At 40.0% G+C, this 19,138-nt stretch overlaps 1 protein-coding gene across 1 annotated transcript in view; it reads left to right on the top strand.

Moving 5' to 3' along the window:
• The first annotated feature begins 224 nt into the window (after positions 1-224).
• Positions 225-19,138, top strand: part of cd164 (CD164 molecule, sialomucin) — a 29,486-nt gene continuing 10,572 nt past the window's right edge. The window contains exons 1-3 of the mRNA XM_063001917.1: positions 225-377; positions 5,369-5,446; positions 16,739-16,801. Of these exons, the coding sequence (XP_062857987.1) occupies positions 311-377; positions 5,369-5,446; positions 16,739-16,801 (208 nt within the window). The 5' untranslated portion in view covers positions 225-310. The remainder of the gene's footprint in view (positions 378-5,368; positions 5,447-16,738; positions 16,802-19,138) is intronic.

The raw sequence follows: 19,138 nt of genomic DNA, 5'->3' as shown, positions 1-19,138 counted from the left end.
ATTTTTTTTTTTTACTTTTTTTTTTTTTTTTTTTTACTTCAGGGGCTTCGTATATATTAAAACACAGAAATGATATAAAATTGATAAATGACAAGTCATGTTCAGTTCCGTTTCCATCATGTTTGATGGACGAATCCTCGCCTGTAGAGGGAGGGAACACGTGGCATTATGAGAAAACCTGCCATGTGACTTACAAATCAGGAAGCACTGCTGTTCAGCGTCACAAACTAACCTTCCACACTTTCAGCGTTTCCAAGTCGCGCTGCTCGTGTTTTTGTCCGCTTTTGAGGATTGAAAAGAACTAATCAAGATGTTTTGGAGAGCTGTTTTCGTTACGCTTGTGCTTAGTGTTGTGGGAGCTTCTGCCGTGGGTTTTGGTAAGTAGGAGAGTTTAGGTGACAGATAAGAAAAACAAACAATAGTCCTTTATCCCACTCTGGGTGAACGCCTATACTACCATACTAAATAGTATGCGAACTTTCTTCATCGTTTAACTTGTGCTTAATGTCTTGGCATACTGTTTAGTACAGTAGTATGCAGTTTGCCAGAATGCTCTGGATAATTCAGTTTAGATAGCTAGGTAGTTAACGCTTGATTTCCCTCGCGTATAAATAACATTTATAAATCCTATATATTGTGCTTAAAACACCGCCTAATAACTATTTAGTGTCGTATTTAACTTTGTGACAGCCTCGCCGTCATACCTAAACATGAGCTGTATCATAAATCAGTTATTATGTCCTTTATAAGCGTTCTACCTAGGCTGTAAAATAATGGCTTGGATGTACAATCGGCTCTCTATGTAGTGCACTTTGTATGGAATGGGACTCCATTTGGGATTCAGCCCAGTCAGCTGGATTTTGTGGTTAGCAATGCTCTAATTCAGCTGAATAGATGTGGAATGACGACGTGTAATCTGAAACGGTTTAACATGTAGGTCATATAAACTTGTTATACATGGCGGATTTGTACAGTACAGCACAGTACAGTTCAGTCGTGTGCAGTTTGTAACACATTTTTAGTATCACAACAAGAAAACAAACAAATCAGCGCTCTTCCTATGTGGTTCGCTCATGCTGCCTTCAAGTGCTCCTGTGATGATTGCACTTAAGAGTTTGTAGCCGAAAGATCGGAAGCTGTATGGCTGGCTTAAGAAAGTTGGTTTGTTGTTTATTTGAATTTTACAATTAATAAAGAAAGTTCCTTAAGCCTACTGCAACAAAATGATCAAGCAAAATCATTAAAAAAAAATGTTATCATTAGAGACACGAAATCGTTTTGTGTTTATAATCCAATTTTTGAGTAAATAAACAAAAAAGTGTTGAAAAAAATATATACAATCAGCCATACACACAGTTTAAAGTTCAGTCTGCCTACACATGTATAAGCTTACTCGTCACTTTATAATACTGTAAATTATTTTGGTAATTTTCGACACAGCTTTAGGCTTTATCCCAAATAAATCTTTAGACCCTACCTACTCTACCTAGGCTGTGAAGTAATGGATTGTATGAACGGTTTGTGGTCTAAGGTAGTGCACTTCTGTGTAATTTCACCTTATTTGGGATACAACCCAAACAGCTTCGTAGTTAGCATTAGCTTTGCTTTTGTGAGGCTATACATTTGAGGTATAAATAACAACAAAATGAATAAAGTGAATAATGTATTCTCGTAGTTAACGTACAAATTGGGACACAGCCGTTGTCTTATAGTGAGACAGGTCTAGAGTTGAGACCAGGTCTGTATTCCAAATTAGTATATAAGTCCTTTTATATGTACCCTAACTAGTCTACAAAATGTTGGCTTGTATGTACAATATGCACTCTGGTACACTTGTATATAATACGAGGTTATTTGGAATGCAGCCCAGTCAGTTGTATAGTAAATGCTAGCCTTGTTCAGAGCAAAATAACACACGATGGCATTAAAAAATATTAAACGGTGTAAAATTTACATGAAATAACATGTAATATGCAACAAAATGCTTGTTAGTTAATGTGCAGGTTAGCTGGTTAAAAGACTAGCTTAGGGCACACTCAGGTAGGACCTGGCCGGGCACAAGCAGGCACAATTGGCTGTGCCTGAGGGAGGGAGGGAGGGAGGTAGATGGTGTCCCATGCCCAGTTGTGCAGTTGCGACCTCTGCTGTCTGGTTGATGTACCTGCGCTATTGATGACTTATGCCTAGTTCCTGCTACACGATTTTTGCCCTGATTTTCGCTCGCCGACTGGTCGGCACTAGATTTGCCAGCTCTGTGTTTGCTCGGCGATTGAAACTCAGCTCTTAATCGCTACGTGTGAATTACTCAACAACTCGATCCAAGTGACCGAAGAAAGATTTCTAACTTGTGCCATGTCATACAGCCAATGAGAACGCAAGATACGGTGTGAGGGTAAACGCAGGAGAGGAGTTCTAAAAAGGTGGGACAGGGGCGTAATATAGTTTATATCAGAATACATCAGCACACACACAAGTTTATGTTGCATTGCAAAAAATATTTATTAAGCTCCAACTCACTATAGAACAATCCATGCTGTTCCTATTTTTCCTACTTGTTTTTATGCTGCATATCAGTGCACAAACTTTGATCCCTCGCTACTTGTTGACGTGCATTTTTGGACGTGGTATCATTAAACCCCTCGTCACTTCTCGTGTTTGTTTTAGTGACAAAACGTTGTTTGGGAGACCAGAGAAGCTCGCCTGCGATTCCAGTTGGTGACAGATCGTGTAGTGTGAAACCCCCTATCACCTATCAGTCGTGTACTTGAAAGACTCCCGCTTACAAGAGATCCAGTTGTGTAGTGTGAACCGTACAGCGACCCGACGACTTGGAAAGTCATGTAGAAATGACTTAAATCTAAATGATCATAAACATTTAATCATGTCAAAGTCCTGCTTTACAATTTCTACGTCTGGATTATTTATGTGTGTCTTTATGAGCTGTCATTTCACTGCACCTGTAATCATGTTTACAGTTAAAGTTTGATACAGTTATAGGCTGTATCAGCCATAACATTAAAACCACCTCCTTGTTTCTACACTCATGTTATCAGCTCCACTTACCATATAGAAGCACTTTGTAGTTCTACAATTACTGACTGTAGTCCATCTGTTTCTCAACATGTTTTGTTAGCCCCCTTTCATGCTGAGTAGGTATTACTTGGGTGGTGGATCATTCAGAGCACTGCAGTGACACTGACATGGTGGTGGTGTGTTAGTGTGTGTTGTGCTGGTATGAGTGGATAAGACACAGCAATTCTGATGGAGTTTTTAAACACCTCACTGTCACTGCTGGACTGAGAATAGTCCACCAACCAAAAATATATCCAGCCAACAGCACCCCGTGGGCAGCGTCCTGTGACCACTGATGAAGGTCTAGAAGATGACCAACTCAAACAGCAGCAATAGATGAGCGATCGTCTCTGACTTTACATCTACAAGGTGGACCAACTAGGTAGGCGTGTCTAATAGAGTGGACAGTGAGTGGACACGGTATATAAAAACTCCAGCAGCGCTGCTGTGTCTGATCCACTCATACCAGCACAACACACACTAACACAAATAATACCTGCTCTGTGGTGGTCCTGTGGTGGACCTGACCATTGAAAAACAGGGTGATAAGACTAAAAAGCATGTATAGAAACAGATGGACTATATGGTAAGTGGAGCTGATAAAATGGACAGTGAGTGTAGAAACAAGGAGGTGGTTTTAATATTATGGCTGATTTAAGTTTCAACTAAAATGTTTTTTTTCCTTAAACAGTCAGTAGTAGATTTTGTCTTGCTTTAAGACAGTGTTTAAGATGCTGCTTCTTTCTTGCACATGTGCTACTAAGCCCATGGTGATCCAAAGCTTACTTGACTCTGGACAATAACACCTATGTTTCAGCAACTTCATATTAATAGCAGACTTCATTTTTTTTATCAGTGTACCATCTAAACAAATGTCCAAAATTGTGATGGGTTTTTTATGACCTTGGGTGGAGACCATTGTTTGACAAACCTATTAATAGAAGCTATAGTCAAATAAACACTGCCTGGCCATAAAAAAGGTCACACACACTAATATTTGGTTGGACCGTCTTCAGCTTTGATTACGACATGCATTTGCTGTGGCATCGTTTCCACAAGCTTCTGCAATGTCACACCATTTATTTCTGTCCAGAGTTGAATTTATTTTTCCCCAAGATCTTGTATTGATGATGGGAGATTTGGACCACTGTGCAAAGTCTTTTCCAGCACATCCCAAAGATTCTCAATGGGGTTCAGGTCTGGACTCTGTGGTGACCAATCCATGTGTGAAAATGATGTCTCATGCTCCCTGAACCCCTCTTTCACAATCTGAGCCCGATGAATCCTGGCATTGTCATCTTGGAATATGCTTGTGACATCAGGGAAGAAAAAATCCATTGATGGAATAACCTGGTGGTTCAGTATATTCATGTAGTCAGCTGACCTCATTCTTTGGGCACATAACGTTGCTGAACCTAGACCTGACCGACTGCAGCAACCCCAGATCATAGCACTGATCATAGCAAATTGAAGCCGTTTTTGCCGGTTAGCCTCACTGACAAGTGGTTTTCTTAAGGCTACACAGCTGTTTAGTCCCAATCCCTTGAGTTCCCTTCACATTGTGTGTGTGGAAATGCTCTTACTTTCACTATTAAACATTTCCCTGAGTTCTACTGGAGTTTTTCTACCATTTGATTTCACCAAACGTTTAAGTGATCGCCGATCACGATCATTCAAGATTTTTTCCGACCACATTCCTTCCTCGAAGATGATGTTTCCCCCACTGTCCTTCCACTTTTTAATAATGCGTTGGACAGTTCTTAACTCGATTTTAGTAGTTTCAGCAATCTGCTTAGATGTTTTCTCTGCTTGCCAATAATTTAAACTTTCTGAAACAGATTAACATCTTTTCCACGAACACAGGACGTGTCTTTCCACATAGTTGTTTAACAAATGAGAAGCTACTCACTGCATTAATTAGGGTTAAATAACTTGTTGCCAGCTGAAACATAATCACACATACAGTAATTATCCAATGGGAGGCTCTTACTTGTTTGCTTAGTTAAATCCAGGTGGTGACCTTTTTGGCCAGGCAGTGTAGGTACTGATAAGGAATTAGGGAGACATGACACACGGTTATATGAATACTCTTGAAAAAGTTTCTGTATGTATTTCTGTTACTGTCACTGACATGTCTCCTACAAGTGTATCACATTTTATTACCTTACATGACAATAGAAATATTCTATTTCGTATATAAGGTAAATGATTAAATGGAAGACATATTTATGTGTAGTGTGAGTGTATGTAATATCAAGTTTCTAATGATTGTTTAATTTACTTTTATCTTTTACAGGTTCAAGTGTGAACTGTAAAGATCTGGACTGTGAAAACTGCACATCAAATAGTGAGTGTGCCTGGTACGAGTGCAACAGTAAGTACTTTTTTTTTTTTTTTTACATTAATGGGTTTAATTAGTATGTATTCTGTTTGTTCTATGAATAAAAATGAACAGCTGAACCAAGATTTTTGGTTTTTATAGTAATTCCATTAAAACTATTCGAACTGCATTTGCACTAGCAGTTGACAAGTCGTAGACATTCCTTATGGTTTGTTCAATGGGCTTGTGGAAATCCACTGCTGTTGTTGCTTGGGGGTTTGTAGTAACCATAAAACACAGTGGTTAAAATGTATAAACTCTGCTGCGTTAAATGTACATACTGCTGTTAACTTTGTTTAGCAATGTCAAACACTGCTACATGGAAGTTAATGACAGAACATGTTAAGCACTTGTTATATAAATTGAGTTGAGATTTGTCACTGTACCGATTGTAATTACCAATAATAATAATAAAAAAATAACACTCACTCACTCACTTTCTTAACCGCTTATCCAATTAGGGTCTCAAGGGGGGTGATGGAATCTATCCCAGCTTTTCAATGGGCGCAAGGCACACAGTAACAACCTGGACAGGGCGCCAGTCCATCGCAGGGCAGACACACACCCATTCACCTATAGGGCAATTCAGTGTCTCCAATTAACCTGGCTGCATGTTTTTAGACTGTGGGAAGAAACCGGAAACCAGTAGTAATTTCAGTTGACATAAAATATGGGAAAAACTCACTTCAAATGTCAGGCATCAGACTTAAACCTTTGTGTTGCACTTCTTTATATGTACAGTAGTTGCTGGTTGATTTCTTGCCACATAGTGCAAACACAGCGTAAGACAGACATGATCTGTTAGTACTGTATCTGTGTTTGTAATGAGTAATGAAGTCATTAGGCAGCACTGGGCAAGTATACATGCTGATCTTTAGTCACGGAAGTGTTTGGTTGCAGATGTTGCTACCAAAGGTGGCACAGCTGGTTATGAAGTTTTGGGGTGGGGTGGTGGATGGTAATTACTTTTTCATATAGACATTGTACAAAAACTGTATTGTGTAATTAGTAAAGACATCTTTGTTGAGAGTGTCCTTGAATTTGTGGTTAGAAGATCTAAATAATTAAATATCAAAGCAAGAGTAGAACATGTCAGTAAAGGTCTTACAGACATCTGAGGTGGCTTTTCACGTTCTAAATATTTTAATATTAAATTTCATCATGGTAAAATTATGAATACAAGTTAATCAGTAATAGTGTAAGTCATTGGACAACAAAAAGATAAAAATGTCACAAGTACAAATAGAATTTCTAATTTATCCTGAAATATATTTGCACCTATTTGCACAATTTTATAAGGCTGTTTTCTTCATCTTGTTTGCTCCTATAAATCATACAGTTAATATAAGTGTTTGTCAGAGGGACAGCACAGGCAGAATGTTCTGGAAACAAAGGTAGGAAGGTAAGATTGCGATGATTTGGGCATGTGCAGAGGAGGGCTGAGAGTTCTATTGGAAGAAAAGTGCTGAGAATTGAGCCGAGGTTTATGAATGCGGTCATGGAGGACATGTAGGTAGTTGGTGTGACAGAGGTGGATGTTCGGGACTGGGCAAGATAGAGAATAATGATCTGCTGTAATGAGTCCTAAATGGAACAGCTGAAAAAGAAAGTAGTGGTTTATAGGGATGTAACGATGCAGCACAAGACGGTTAAAAATCGATTCACATGTGTAACGATTCAAATCGGTTAACATGTATAATGAATCGATATTCACTTTAAACAGCAGAGGGCACTGGCGCTATTCACCTCGCCTGGTTGACGTCACTACAGGGTGTTTATTTATGTGAGGATACTTTATTTGTATTATTTATTTGTTTATATATTGTGGGTTTAATTTTATTTAAGTTTGTTTTACACAAAAAGGGAAATGTGCAGCATTGTTTTGCATAAATTTTTTAAAGAGAAATAATAAAAGGAAAGTGTCACAATTTTTCTACAATTTAATTTTGTTAAAAAATTCGGGAATAAATTGTATCATGAATCGCATTGCATCGTGGGTAGTGTGTTGTTACATCTCTAGTAGTTTACTTGATAAACCATGAGAAATCATGAGAAATATTTAGTTTAATGCAGGTTTTAATGTCATTTAACACAACAAACTGACTGCTCAGGTGGTGCAGCGGTAAAGTACGCTAGCGCACTAGAGTTGGGGTTTCGAATACATCGTATCGAACCTCAGCTTTGCCTTTCCGACTGGGCTGGGCGGCAGCATGAACAACGATTGGCTGTTGTTCAGGGTTAGAGGGTAAGAAAGTCGGATCATAGGTCCTCATAACTGGTGCAACTGCGACCCCTGCTGGCTGACTGGTGGTGCCTGCACAGGGCTGAGGAATAATGCTGATGGGGGTGTGGCCCTCAACACAGTGCCCGTCAAGTGTATGAACTCGACTCGTGCAGGTGAAAAATGCAGTCTGTACTGACTGTACGTGCCGGAGGGGGTGTATGTCAGTTGAGAGGCGTCCTCAGTCAGCGGTGAAGGGTCGAATCAGTATAGAGGACAATCAGGGTAATTGGACACGACTAGATTAGGGAGGAAAAATTGGGAAAAAAAAAAACTGTGAAAATTAAAACTGGTACCCATGATGGAACCCAGAAATGTAAAGTTAAAACTAGGGATGCAATTGCAAGTTTCTTTTAACCATTATTGGCTAATATCCATTAGTTTTATTGCTTAATTATTTTAAAAAGGAAGCAGCCTAATTTAATGAACATGGCAGTAATGTATGTATAACAGAAGCAGTCCGAGCATTTTGAATAGAGATTTTAAACAAAAATGCCAGTAAGCACCAATAAAAAGATTTAAACTAATGTGCTTATTTAAAAATAGAGATGCAATCTTAGCTTTTCCTAAGAACATTACTGTAGGTACAGTTTCACATTCAGCCAGACTCCATTCTGACACAAAAGAGCTTTAGTTTTCAGTTTTCTGTTCAGGTTAGGACTCAGTTCATGGCAGAGATGTTCACAAGTCACAAAATACGAGCCTGAGTCAAGTCACGAGTCAATATAATATACACAAAACATATATTGCAAATGTAGTGTAGAAATAAAGAAATAATATGTAAGTATGTAAGTTCAGATAAAAAACATCAACAGATTAGCAAATGTATTTTGCCGTTTTACTTAGTGCATTGTGCAAATGAACAGAACAAGAAGGTACCAGTTAAAAGCTTTACCTGATATGTTTTGTTTTCATTGCAAAACAAAAGCGCACGATAAATCATGCATACGGTATGCCCACGTGTCAGAGGGGGTGTGGGTTAGCTTCGTTCTCCTGAAACAGAGCAGGAATCGGCATTGGTAGAGAGGAAGCATGACAAATCGGCAAAACACACGCTGCAACCAGAGCTGGGATCTCGAATACATCGTATCGAATCTCAGCTCTGCCTTGCCGGCTGAGGCTGAATGGCCACATGAACAACGATTGGCCTGTTGTTCAGATGGGCGGGACTAAGTCGGATATGGGTCTCTCTCTGTCAGAATAGTGCAATTATGACCTCTGCTGGCTGATTAGAGGCGCCTACACAGAGATGAGGAAAGAGTGCTCTTAGGGTGTGTCTCTCCGCACACAACGCTAGGTGGCACAACACTCGTCGATGTGTGGGTGATGAGATGCATACGACTTGCTGCCCACGTACCGGAGGGGGTGTGGGTTAACTTTGATCTCCTCGGTCAGAGCAGAGATTGGCATAGGTGGAGAGGAAGCATGGTGCAATTGGGCAAAATTGGATGCACTAAAGGGGGAATTAAATGCATTAAATGCATTAAAAATAAATAAATAAATAAAAGGGAGGAAAAGGGGAGAAAATGCATTAAAAAATTAAAAGGGAGAAAATTCATTAAAAAATAAATAAATAAAAGGTAGAAAATGCATTTAAAAAATAAATAAGTAAATAAAAGGGGAGAAAATGCATTAAAAAAATTAATAAAAGGGAGAAAATGCATTAAAAAAATAAGTAAATAAAAGGGAGAAAAAGCATAAAAATAATAAATAAGTAAATAAAAGGGAGAAAAAAGGGAGAAAATGCATTAAAAAAAATAATAAAAGGGAGAAAAAGTGGAGAAAATGCATTAAATAAAAGGGAGAAAATGCATTAAAAAAATAAATAAGTAAATAAAAGGAAAAAAAAGCATTAAAAAAAATTAATAAAAGGGGAGAAAATGCATTTAAATAAATAAATAAAAGGTAGAAAATGCATTTAAAAAAATACTGAAATTCCATAGAAATAACCGTTCAGCCAGTTCTTTGTAGAAGCCCACTTGGAAACAACTTTACACGCTTTTCATGCCTGGATTTGGGCAGTTTATCCCTTAGTTCATTACAGATCTCTAAGATTTGTAAACTGCCACTGTGTTTGGTCTGTGTTTTTCCTTCTTCTTCTTGTCAAACCAAAGCTTTAAATAGTAACAAACCATTGTGGCTAAAACCACAAGGATCATTTGCACACAGCTATCTGCAGCAAGCAATTCAGACTGACTTTGTCTTTGTCAAATTAGTAAACATTAGTTTCCACACCCTGTGTGTTTCATTCTGTTTTAAACGACATGTTGAAAACAGTATGACGACATAGTATGGAATGAAAGCGGTCTGACAAGAAGTGCTAGGCTGAACCTCAGCAGAGTCGCTATGCTTGCCCACATGAACTGCTATTCAATTGTATGAGCAAGAATTTCTCTTTTATGTTCTGTGGATGTCGTGTTAGGACAATGTGTAGTGATTCTGTACAGGTTAACTGCTTAGGAATGCATTATCAGTCCAAAAACATTGATGCACTATGATGGGTGCGTCAATGATTGAGCTCTGTGGATAGGTCAAAGATAGTAGCTTGGTGGCCACTGAGCCAGAGGACGGACACACTAGTGCTAGGTGGCAACAACATAGTCAGGAAATTATGCTATTATTACTGCTGTAATAAATATAGCCACATGGGCTTGGGAGTACTTCAGAAAACTGTTATCAGCTAACCCAGTCTGCCATTTCAATACGAAAAGCAACCTGAAACACTGGTATGCAAAGATAAAACCCATAAAATCCATTAATTATTTGCATCTGCCCAGATAAATCCCATTTTCTTCAAGATCATGTGGACTATCTGGCACTTGAGCAGCATTTACAAATGGAAGAGACTGCACTTGTGGGATGCAGGTCAATCCACCTCTCAATGTATCAACATTGAAGGGTTTGCTGGTAATATCCTGATAGAATATAATCACATGACTCCTTTTGCTGTTTTGTGGAGTCCATGTTTTGGTCAGTCTATAATAAAATGTAGAAGTTTTGCAGTGTAAACATCTTGTTAATATAGATAAGCCTGTGAAAATGCTCACTGCAGCACTGCAAATATTATAGCTGTTGAAACCTGACCAAGTAAGGAGAACTGAAAGTGATTGTTGCTTTATATATAAACACAAAATCCAGGTGTGTGCAGAAACGTTTTAGTTGGCTGGTTAGCTTGTCGAAGTGACAGTTATTCCTTCCAATACAGTGGGGAAAATAAGTATTTGATCCCCTGCTGATTTTGTAAGTTTACCCCCTTACAAAGACTTGAACAGTCTATAATTTTTATGGAAGGTTTATTTTAACAGAGAGAGACAGAATATCAACAAAAAATCCAGAAAAAAAACATTAAATAAAAGTTATAAATTAATTTGTATTTAATTAAGGGAAATAAGTATTTGATCCCCTACCAACCAGCAAGAATTCTGACCCCCACAGACCGGTTATGTGCCCATGAGGCACACAAATTAGTCCTGTCCCTGTATAAAAGACTCCTGTCCCAGAATCAGTTTCTTCCATTCAAATCTCTCGACCACCATGGGCAAGACCAAAGAGCTATCAAAGGACGTCAGGGACAAGATTGTAGACCTGCACAAGGCTGGAATGGGCTACAAGACCATCAGCAAGAAGCTTGGTGAGAAAGAGACCACTGTTGGTGCGATAATTCGAAAATGGAAGAAATACAAGATCACAGTCAATCACCCTCGCTCTGGAGCTCCATGCAAGATCTCACCTGGTGGGGTAAGAATGATTCTGAGAAAGGTGAGGTCAGTCCAGAATTACACGGGAGGAGCTTGTCAATGATCTCAACGGAGCTGGGAGCAGAGAAATGCTGGATATGACCCCAAGAACACCATCCCCACCGGGCATTTCTTTGCCTCCAAACACGGTGAGTGGAGTTGATGCCAAAGAGCTCAATTTTGGTCTCATCTGACCATATCACATTCTCCCAAGCTTTCTCTGAATCATTCAGGTGTTCATTGGCAAACTTCAGACGGGCCTGTACATGAGCCTTCTTGAGCAAAGGGACTTTGCGGGCACTGCAGGATCTCGATCCATTACGGCGAAGTGTGTTACTAATGGTTTTCTTGGTGACTGTGCTCCCAGCTCCCTTGAGATCATTGACAAGGGTAAACGTACAAAATCAGCAGGGGATCAAATACTTATTTTCCTCACTGTATGTACAGAGTATGTTAATTGATTGGCTGTTTTTCAAGGGGGGTGCCGGGCGGGACCTCATAACTGATGCAGTTACGACCCCTGCTGGCTGATTGATGGCGCCTACACAGGCTCTCCATGGACAAAGCTGATCCGCATATGAATGTGCCTCTTGCAGGTGTCGGAGGGGACGTGTGTCAGTCACGGCTTTCCTTAGCCAGGTTGGAGATCAGCATCAGTAGTGGTGGAAGCATAATGCAGTCGGGCAATTGGCTGCTTTCCCATATTTACAGGTCACCACAGCGAATAACCCTAGTCCATGTACTTGATTTGGCACAGTTTTTATGTTGTATGCCCTTCCTGATGCAACCCTCCTAATTTTTTTTCAGGCTTGGGACCAGCACAGAGACTGCACTGACAAGTGCATTTGCCAATGGCTATGTTCCTTTTAAAAATATTTTTGTTTATGCATTTTCTCCCCTTTTTCTCTCTTTAGCGTGTCCAATTGCCCGATTGCGTCATGCTTCCTCTCCACCAATGCCGAGCCCTGCTCTGATTGAGGAGAACAAAGCTAACCCACGCCCCCTCTGACACAAGGGCAGCATGCCGTATGCATTTTATCACCTACACTTTGACGAGTGCAGTGCAGCTCAGCTTTGTGTATGGAGAGACACACCCTGAGAGCACTCTTTTCTCATCTCTGTGCAGGTGCCATCAATCAGCCAGCAGAGGTCGTAATTGCACCAGTCATGCGAGAGAGACCTCATCCGGCTTAGTCACGCCCATATCTGAACCGCCGGCAGGCAGAGCTGAGATCCGATACGATGTATTCGAGATCCCAACTCTGGTTCCAGCGTGTGTTTTTACTGCTGCGCCAACTGAGCGGCCGCTTGGCTATACCCTTTAATCAGACATAGCCAATCATCCAATCATGTCTGTGTAGATGCCCGATTGGCCAAGAGCACAGCTGCGTTCCAGGGTTTGAATGGCTAGCTTATTTAATCACTCCCATTATTGCACTCCATCAGCCATATTTAATTTTATACCAAATTTGGGGGAGGCTCGGTGGGTAGCACTTTTGCCTCACAGCAAGAAGGTCCTGGGTTCTTTGTGTGTGGATTTTGCATGTTCTCGCCGTGTCTCTATGGACTGTGGGAGGAAAACCAAAGACATGCAAGTGAGGTGAACTGGAGATACAAATTGTCCTTGACTGTGTTTGACATTAAAACTTTAACTGATGAATCTTGTGTAACCAGTAACTACCTGTTCTGTTATGAATGTAACCAGTGTGTAAAACATGATGTTAAAATCCTAATAAATAAATAAAATAATACCGAATTCGGTTTGCTTGGGGTAAAAAGGGTGTGGGGGGGTATTTTTGATGTGCAATAACCATTCCATTAAAGGGTACAAGTGCCAAATGTTACAAATTATCACAATCAAAAACGTTACTTTTTTTAACAGGAGAGGGTGACAAGTGGATATAAATCTCACAATAGTTTTTTTTATTCAAATAAAATAGAAAAAATGTTGATACATTTAAAACATTAAGAGATGTGTAATGTGTCATTTTAGTACATCCCATCCCATAAAACTTTTTGAAACTGTATAACCACTAGTGATGATTTGTTCTAGGGATGTCCCGATCACGTTTTTTTGTTCCCGATACCGATCCCGATTATTAACTTTGATCCCGATCCGATACCGATTCTCAAACCGATACTTGTATTTTCTAGATATTGTCTAGATAAGAACTAGATAATACTGTTCACACAGTGCACACTTCAAGTACATTACAGTTATTCAAATTAATCCAGTGTATATGTTTAACAACTAAATAGCTCTGCAGTGCTGAAGGGAAAAATGCTGCATCCAAGCTATTGGCTTAATGTTTTGTATTTTTACAAAATCGATCAAAATGATTGAGATAATTACAGTTTTACTTTAAACTTTACATTCGAAGAAAAAAAATCTGTTTAATGCAGTGATACACTAAAAATTAACAGAAATCTGTGTAGCAGCTTAACTTGAATATAAGAAAAAAAGTTACTTAAAAGCTTTACAGTAAAACCTGAATACCTAAATAAAATGGAAAGGCTCTTTTGTTATGAAGGAAAGCCAGTTTTTAAAGTGCTTGTATTGTGACAATGGTTTGATGGACGTTTCTATGCGAAGTGAGTGTGTTTTGACCCTTTGGGGCTTCCATAGTGCATGAAATAGCGTGCTTGACGCTATTCGGTACCGTAACAGAAGAAGTTAAAGTGTTCTGCTCCCGACAATATGTGAATATACCGTGTATTTATTTCTTTATTAAACGAGTGCATCACTACGTTGTTTTGTAAACCGGTGTGATCCTTGACTCACACACCATATAAATAGTAAAATTCTACAGTAATGAACGCAGCTCTGCTCCTACCGCCTCGTGAAACGCTCGCATTGCAGACATTACACTTCGCTGTTGGACTTGTTTCACTTTCCAATTCAAACTATTTCCACACAGCGGACATGCTGATGTAAAACAAAAGATCGGGATTAGGATCGGGTTTAGTAAAGCCGATTCCGATCAGTCTTTGAGATCGGATCGGGACATCCCTAGTTCGTTCGTGAACGATCCGTTTTTATTTAACGGCTCGTTAAAATGAACGAAAGGAACTGAGTCGTGCCTTTGGGAGTTGTTATATATAGAGATGTACCGATCGGGGTTTTTGGCACCAATTCCGATCTCCGATCTCCTTTCAGGGATATCGGCCGATAGCCGATTCCGATGGGGGGGGGTTGCAAATTTAGCAGTAAATAAAGTACATCAAACAATTATTTTTTTTACCCACAGGAGACATATTTCGTTATGAATATAGTAATGTATACTTATAACTGAACTATTTTACTAACCAGGGTAGCACTGTCACCTCATGCAATAAGGTCCGTGGGTCGAGTCCCAGAAAGAGAGGTCCGGTTTCTTTCCCACAGTCCAAAAACATGTAAGTGAGGTGAATTGAAAATACAAGATTGTCCATGACTGTGTTTGATATTAATGACAGAACAGGTAGTTACTGGTTACACAAGATTAATCAGTTTAATCTTTAATGTAACCAACCAGTTTTAACATGTCGTTAAAATCCTTATAAATAAATCAGATCTACTAACCAAGTTGCACTAATATAAACATGTATGCTTTGCTGTCATACATATACTGTACATAAATGAAGTGATAATGGCTATGTCATGTCTTCTGGCATCAATGAGTTTTGGCCACCCAGAAGCATGTTGGCAGTTCATGGCTTGTCCCTCCTCAGACCACTCTCAGTGGGTACTCTTTTCTGTTGCTGCCGGTGAGCACTCCTTACTGCTTGTTCAACGCAGTTGTAACACTATAATGTTCTGGCCCTCATCAAAGTCACTCAGGTATTTATGCCTGATTGTATCTGCTGTGTTTAACACTTGAACTATGAGCAGTTACCATCAGCCCAATATTTAATACATCCCTGAGCATGACCTGCACAGTTGTTACGAGGGGCAGTGGTATGTCAGTGGTACATTGATGCAATTGCTCAGTAATCTCCAAAAGTAACTCAGCTCATCATTTAAGGTTCTGACTAGTTATTAGAAAGTCACAAGTTGCCACTGGTTGAGCAACCAGTCCCTTAACCCTCAAATTATAGAGTTGTATTCACTCACAGTTATAAGTCGCTTTGGATAAATGCAAATAAGGGGAAAAAAAGATTGTGTGGGAGCTGATGGACCGACATGGACAGACAGAGTTTGCGAGTCGAGGCTCACTGACGGGTAAAGACAGACACACAGATAAACCCAGAATTAAATAGGCACCACAGTCTTAATATGTAAACATACTTCCGAGCTGCATACAATAGGAGTAAAGGGCAGGGATGCTGTTCAGAAACAATTTGAACCAATGACCAATGTGTCAAGCTGCATAACAGTGTAAAGAGCACAACACTTAGACCCCTGAGTATTGGGTGAAAAGTATAGAAATTCAGTCTGCTTCTATTTCTACTTGTTTGTATTTTTTGTATGAACACCAATCAGCCATAACATTAAAACCACCTCCTTGTTTCTACACTCACTGTCTATTTTATCAGCTCCACTTTGCATATAGATGCACGCACTTTGTAGTTCTACAATAACTGACTGCTTTGTTAGCCCCCTTTCATGCTGTTCTTCAATGGTCAGGACCCCCACAGGATCACTACAGAGCAGGTATTATTTAGGTGGGGGATCATTCTCAGCACTGCAGTGACACTGACATGGTGGTGGTGTGTTCGTGTGTGTTGTGCTGGTATGAGTTTTTAATCACCTCATTGTCCCTGCTGGACAGAGAATAGTCCACCAACCAAAAATTTCCAGCCAACAGCGCCCCGTGGGCAGCGTCCTGTGACCACTGATGAAGGTCTAGAAGATGACCAACTCAAACATCAGCAATAGATAATCGATCGTCTCTGACTTTACATCTACAAGGTGGACCAACTAGGTAGGAGTGTCTAATAGAGTGGACAGTGAGTGGACACGGTATTTAAAAACTCCAGCAGCGCTGCTGTGTCTGATCCACACTAACACACCAATGATCCACCACCTAAATAATACCTGCTCTGTGGTGGTCCTGTGAGGGTCCTGACTATTGAAAATCAGGGTGAAAGCATTCTAAAAAAAGTATGTAGAGAAAGTGCTTCTGTATGGTAAATGGAGCTGATAAAAATGGACAGGAGGTGGTTTTAATGTTATGGCTGATCAGTGTATGTGTAAATCTGTCAATGTAAAATCTTTATCTTGTTCTTCTAGTTCATTCAAGTGTACTGTATTTGACTCATTGTATTTTGTATTTTTGTTTCCAATAGACACATCATACTGTTTTAACAGCGCTCAAGCGCCTGATAAAAGCTGCAACAAGACAAACTGCTGTAAGCCTTTTTATTTACCCTAAATCTGTGCAAAAGAATGTTTTTAATTTCATGTCTGTCCAGTTGAGGTCACATTTATTTAGACTTGTAAGGGACATGTCATGGCATTCTTGGAACTTTTATGATTTCAACATTGGTCCTTTATTTATTACTATATGATTAAAAAACAGTTTGGAATTTTTATCATTGTTTATTTCACTTTGTGATATGACCTTCTAATCATATAAATAGGGCTTGTTTGACTGCATTCATTAGAGCCAAAGTCTCCAAATCTCTGTACTGATCTCAGAAAGCACTTCTTTTTTTTCAGCTGACACACACCCCCTCCGACACGTGTGCAGTACCGACTGCATCTTTTCACCCGCACGAGGCGAAGTCATATGCGGATCAGCTTTGTGTACAGAGAGACACACCCTGATCAACACATTGTTCCTCGACATCAGTCAGCCAGCAGAGGTCGTAGTTGCATCAGATATGAGGAGCCCTGGTCCGGCTTTCCCACCCTGTGTGAACAACAGCCAACCGTTGTTCATGTAGGCGCCCAGCCCAGCCTGATGGCAGAGCTTAGATTCGAAACGATGTGTTAGAAATCCCAGCTATGGTGTGCTAGTGTGTTTTACCGCTGCGCCACATGAGCGGCCGCACATGATCAAGTTTAACAAATCAGGGACTGCATGGAACAGTGGTCCTTTTTCAAAGGGGGGGGGGGGGGGGTGTCCAGATAATCAGAGGTCATCCAAGAATTAGTGCCATAAAAAAAGCTGCTGGAAGACTGATGTTACTTTACATTGCCATGGACTGGATGCATGTAAGTCAGTGCCCAAAACTGGCATCCTCAGGCATGACCAGTATAACCAAGCGTATTTATTGAGGTGAAAGGTTAACTGTGAGCCTGGTTTGCAGAAAGTGTACAAAATATCGAAGGAATGATTACTTTGCAATTATTTACTATAATGCCAAACCATAAACCAGGGGTTTGGTCACAGTTGGCAAGTCCAGTAAGGCAGTGACCAAAGAGTATGACAGAAGTGGTTTTGAAATGATCTTTCCAAACTCTTGACCAGAGTTGTGCCACAAGCCTAAAACATACCATGTGTCGTGTCTATATATATCTGACCGTGCATATTTTAGCATGTTTTTTTTTAGAAAACCCACTAGAAACAAATCAAATAACTTAAATGGGTTGAAACAAGTGTTGCAGAAATCATTGAATAGAAAAGACTGCCATGACAAACAACACCCTTAGAAGTGTATGTAAACATAGGAACCAGAGCTGGGATCTCGAATACATCGTATCCGCTAGGCCGGGCAGCCACATGAACAACGATTGGCCTGTTGTTCAGATATGGGCGGGATTAAGCCAGATGGGATCTCTCTCTCTCTCTCATAACTAATGCAATTACGACCTCTGCTGGTTGATTGATGCCACCTGCACAGAGATGAGAAAAGAGCGCTCTCAGGGTGTGTCTCTCCGTACACAGTGGTAAGCTGCACTGCACTCATCAAAGTGTAGGTGATAAGATGCATACGGCTGCTGCCCACGTGTCGGAGGGGGCGTGGGTTAGCTTCGTTCTCCTCATCTCCTCAAACAGAGCAGGGATCGGCATTGGTGGAGAGGAAGCATGACGCAACTGGGCAATTGGACGTGCTAAAAGGGATAAAAAGGGGAGGAAATGCATAAATAAAATTTTAAAAAAGAGGTGTATGTGAACATGTGACCTTGGTTGATTCCTATATGTGTGCATGAGTATCAGTTATGTCAGGAATGTTGGTGGTAGACAAAATATCAAAGAAACGATTAGCTCACAATTCTTTAGTATAATGCCAAACCATAAGTCAGGGGGTTGGTCACAATTGGGTAGTCCAATGGAGCAATGACCAAAAAACAAAACTAAAATGGTTTTAAATGATCTATTAAAACGAAGACTAAACCTTTGGAATGGCCCAAATTCTTGACTTTGACCCTGTGTGGAATATGTGGACTGTGCCAACCAGAGAGAGTTCCAACCAGAATTAAGCCACAAGCTTAAAATAGCCAAGGAATAAGTTTCCGCACTTTGTTTATTAATCATTTAAAAAACAAATGACATCACTTTTCTACAGTCACATTCCGATGCACTTTTCCCAGCGTCGTACCAACTTTGAAATGCCATCAGCTAGACATGTTTTGGGTTGAGCGCGTAGCCACTGATGCACCGTTGCTTTTACATCATCATCACATGAAAATCTTCTTCCCCTTAAAGCTTCTTTAAGGGGTCCAAAAAGGTGTAAATCAGATGGTGCTAAATTGGGAATCTCAGCAGTGCTACTGACCTGGCCAGAGGTCTACCAGATGCA

Source organism: Trichomycterus rosablanca, chromosome 9 (assembly GCF_030014385.1).
Source record: "Trichomycterus rosablanca isolate fTriRos1 chromosome 9, fTriRos1.hap1, whole genome shotgun sequence".
NCBI lineage: Eukaryota > Metazoa > Chordata > Actinopteri > Siluriformes > Trichomycteridae > Trichomycterus > Trichomycterus rosablanca.
Note: the sequence above shows the minus strand (reverse complement) of the source record. Positions and strands in the feature narration are given on the sequence as shown.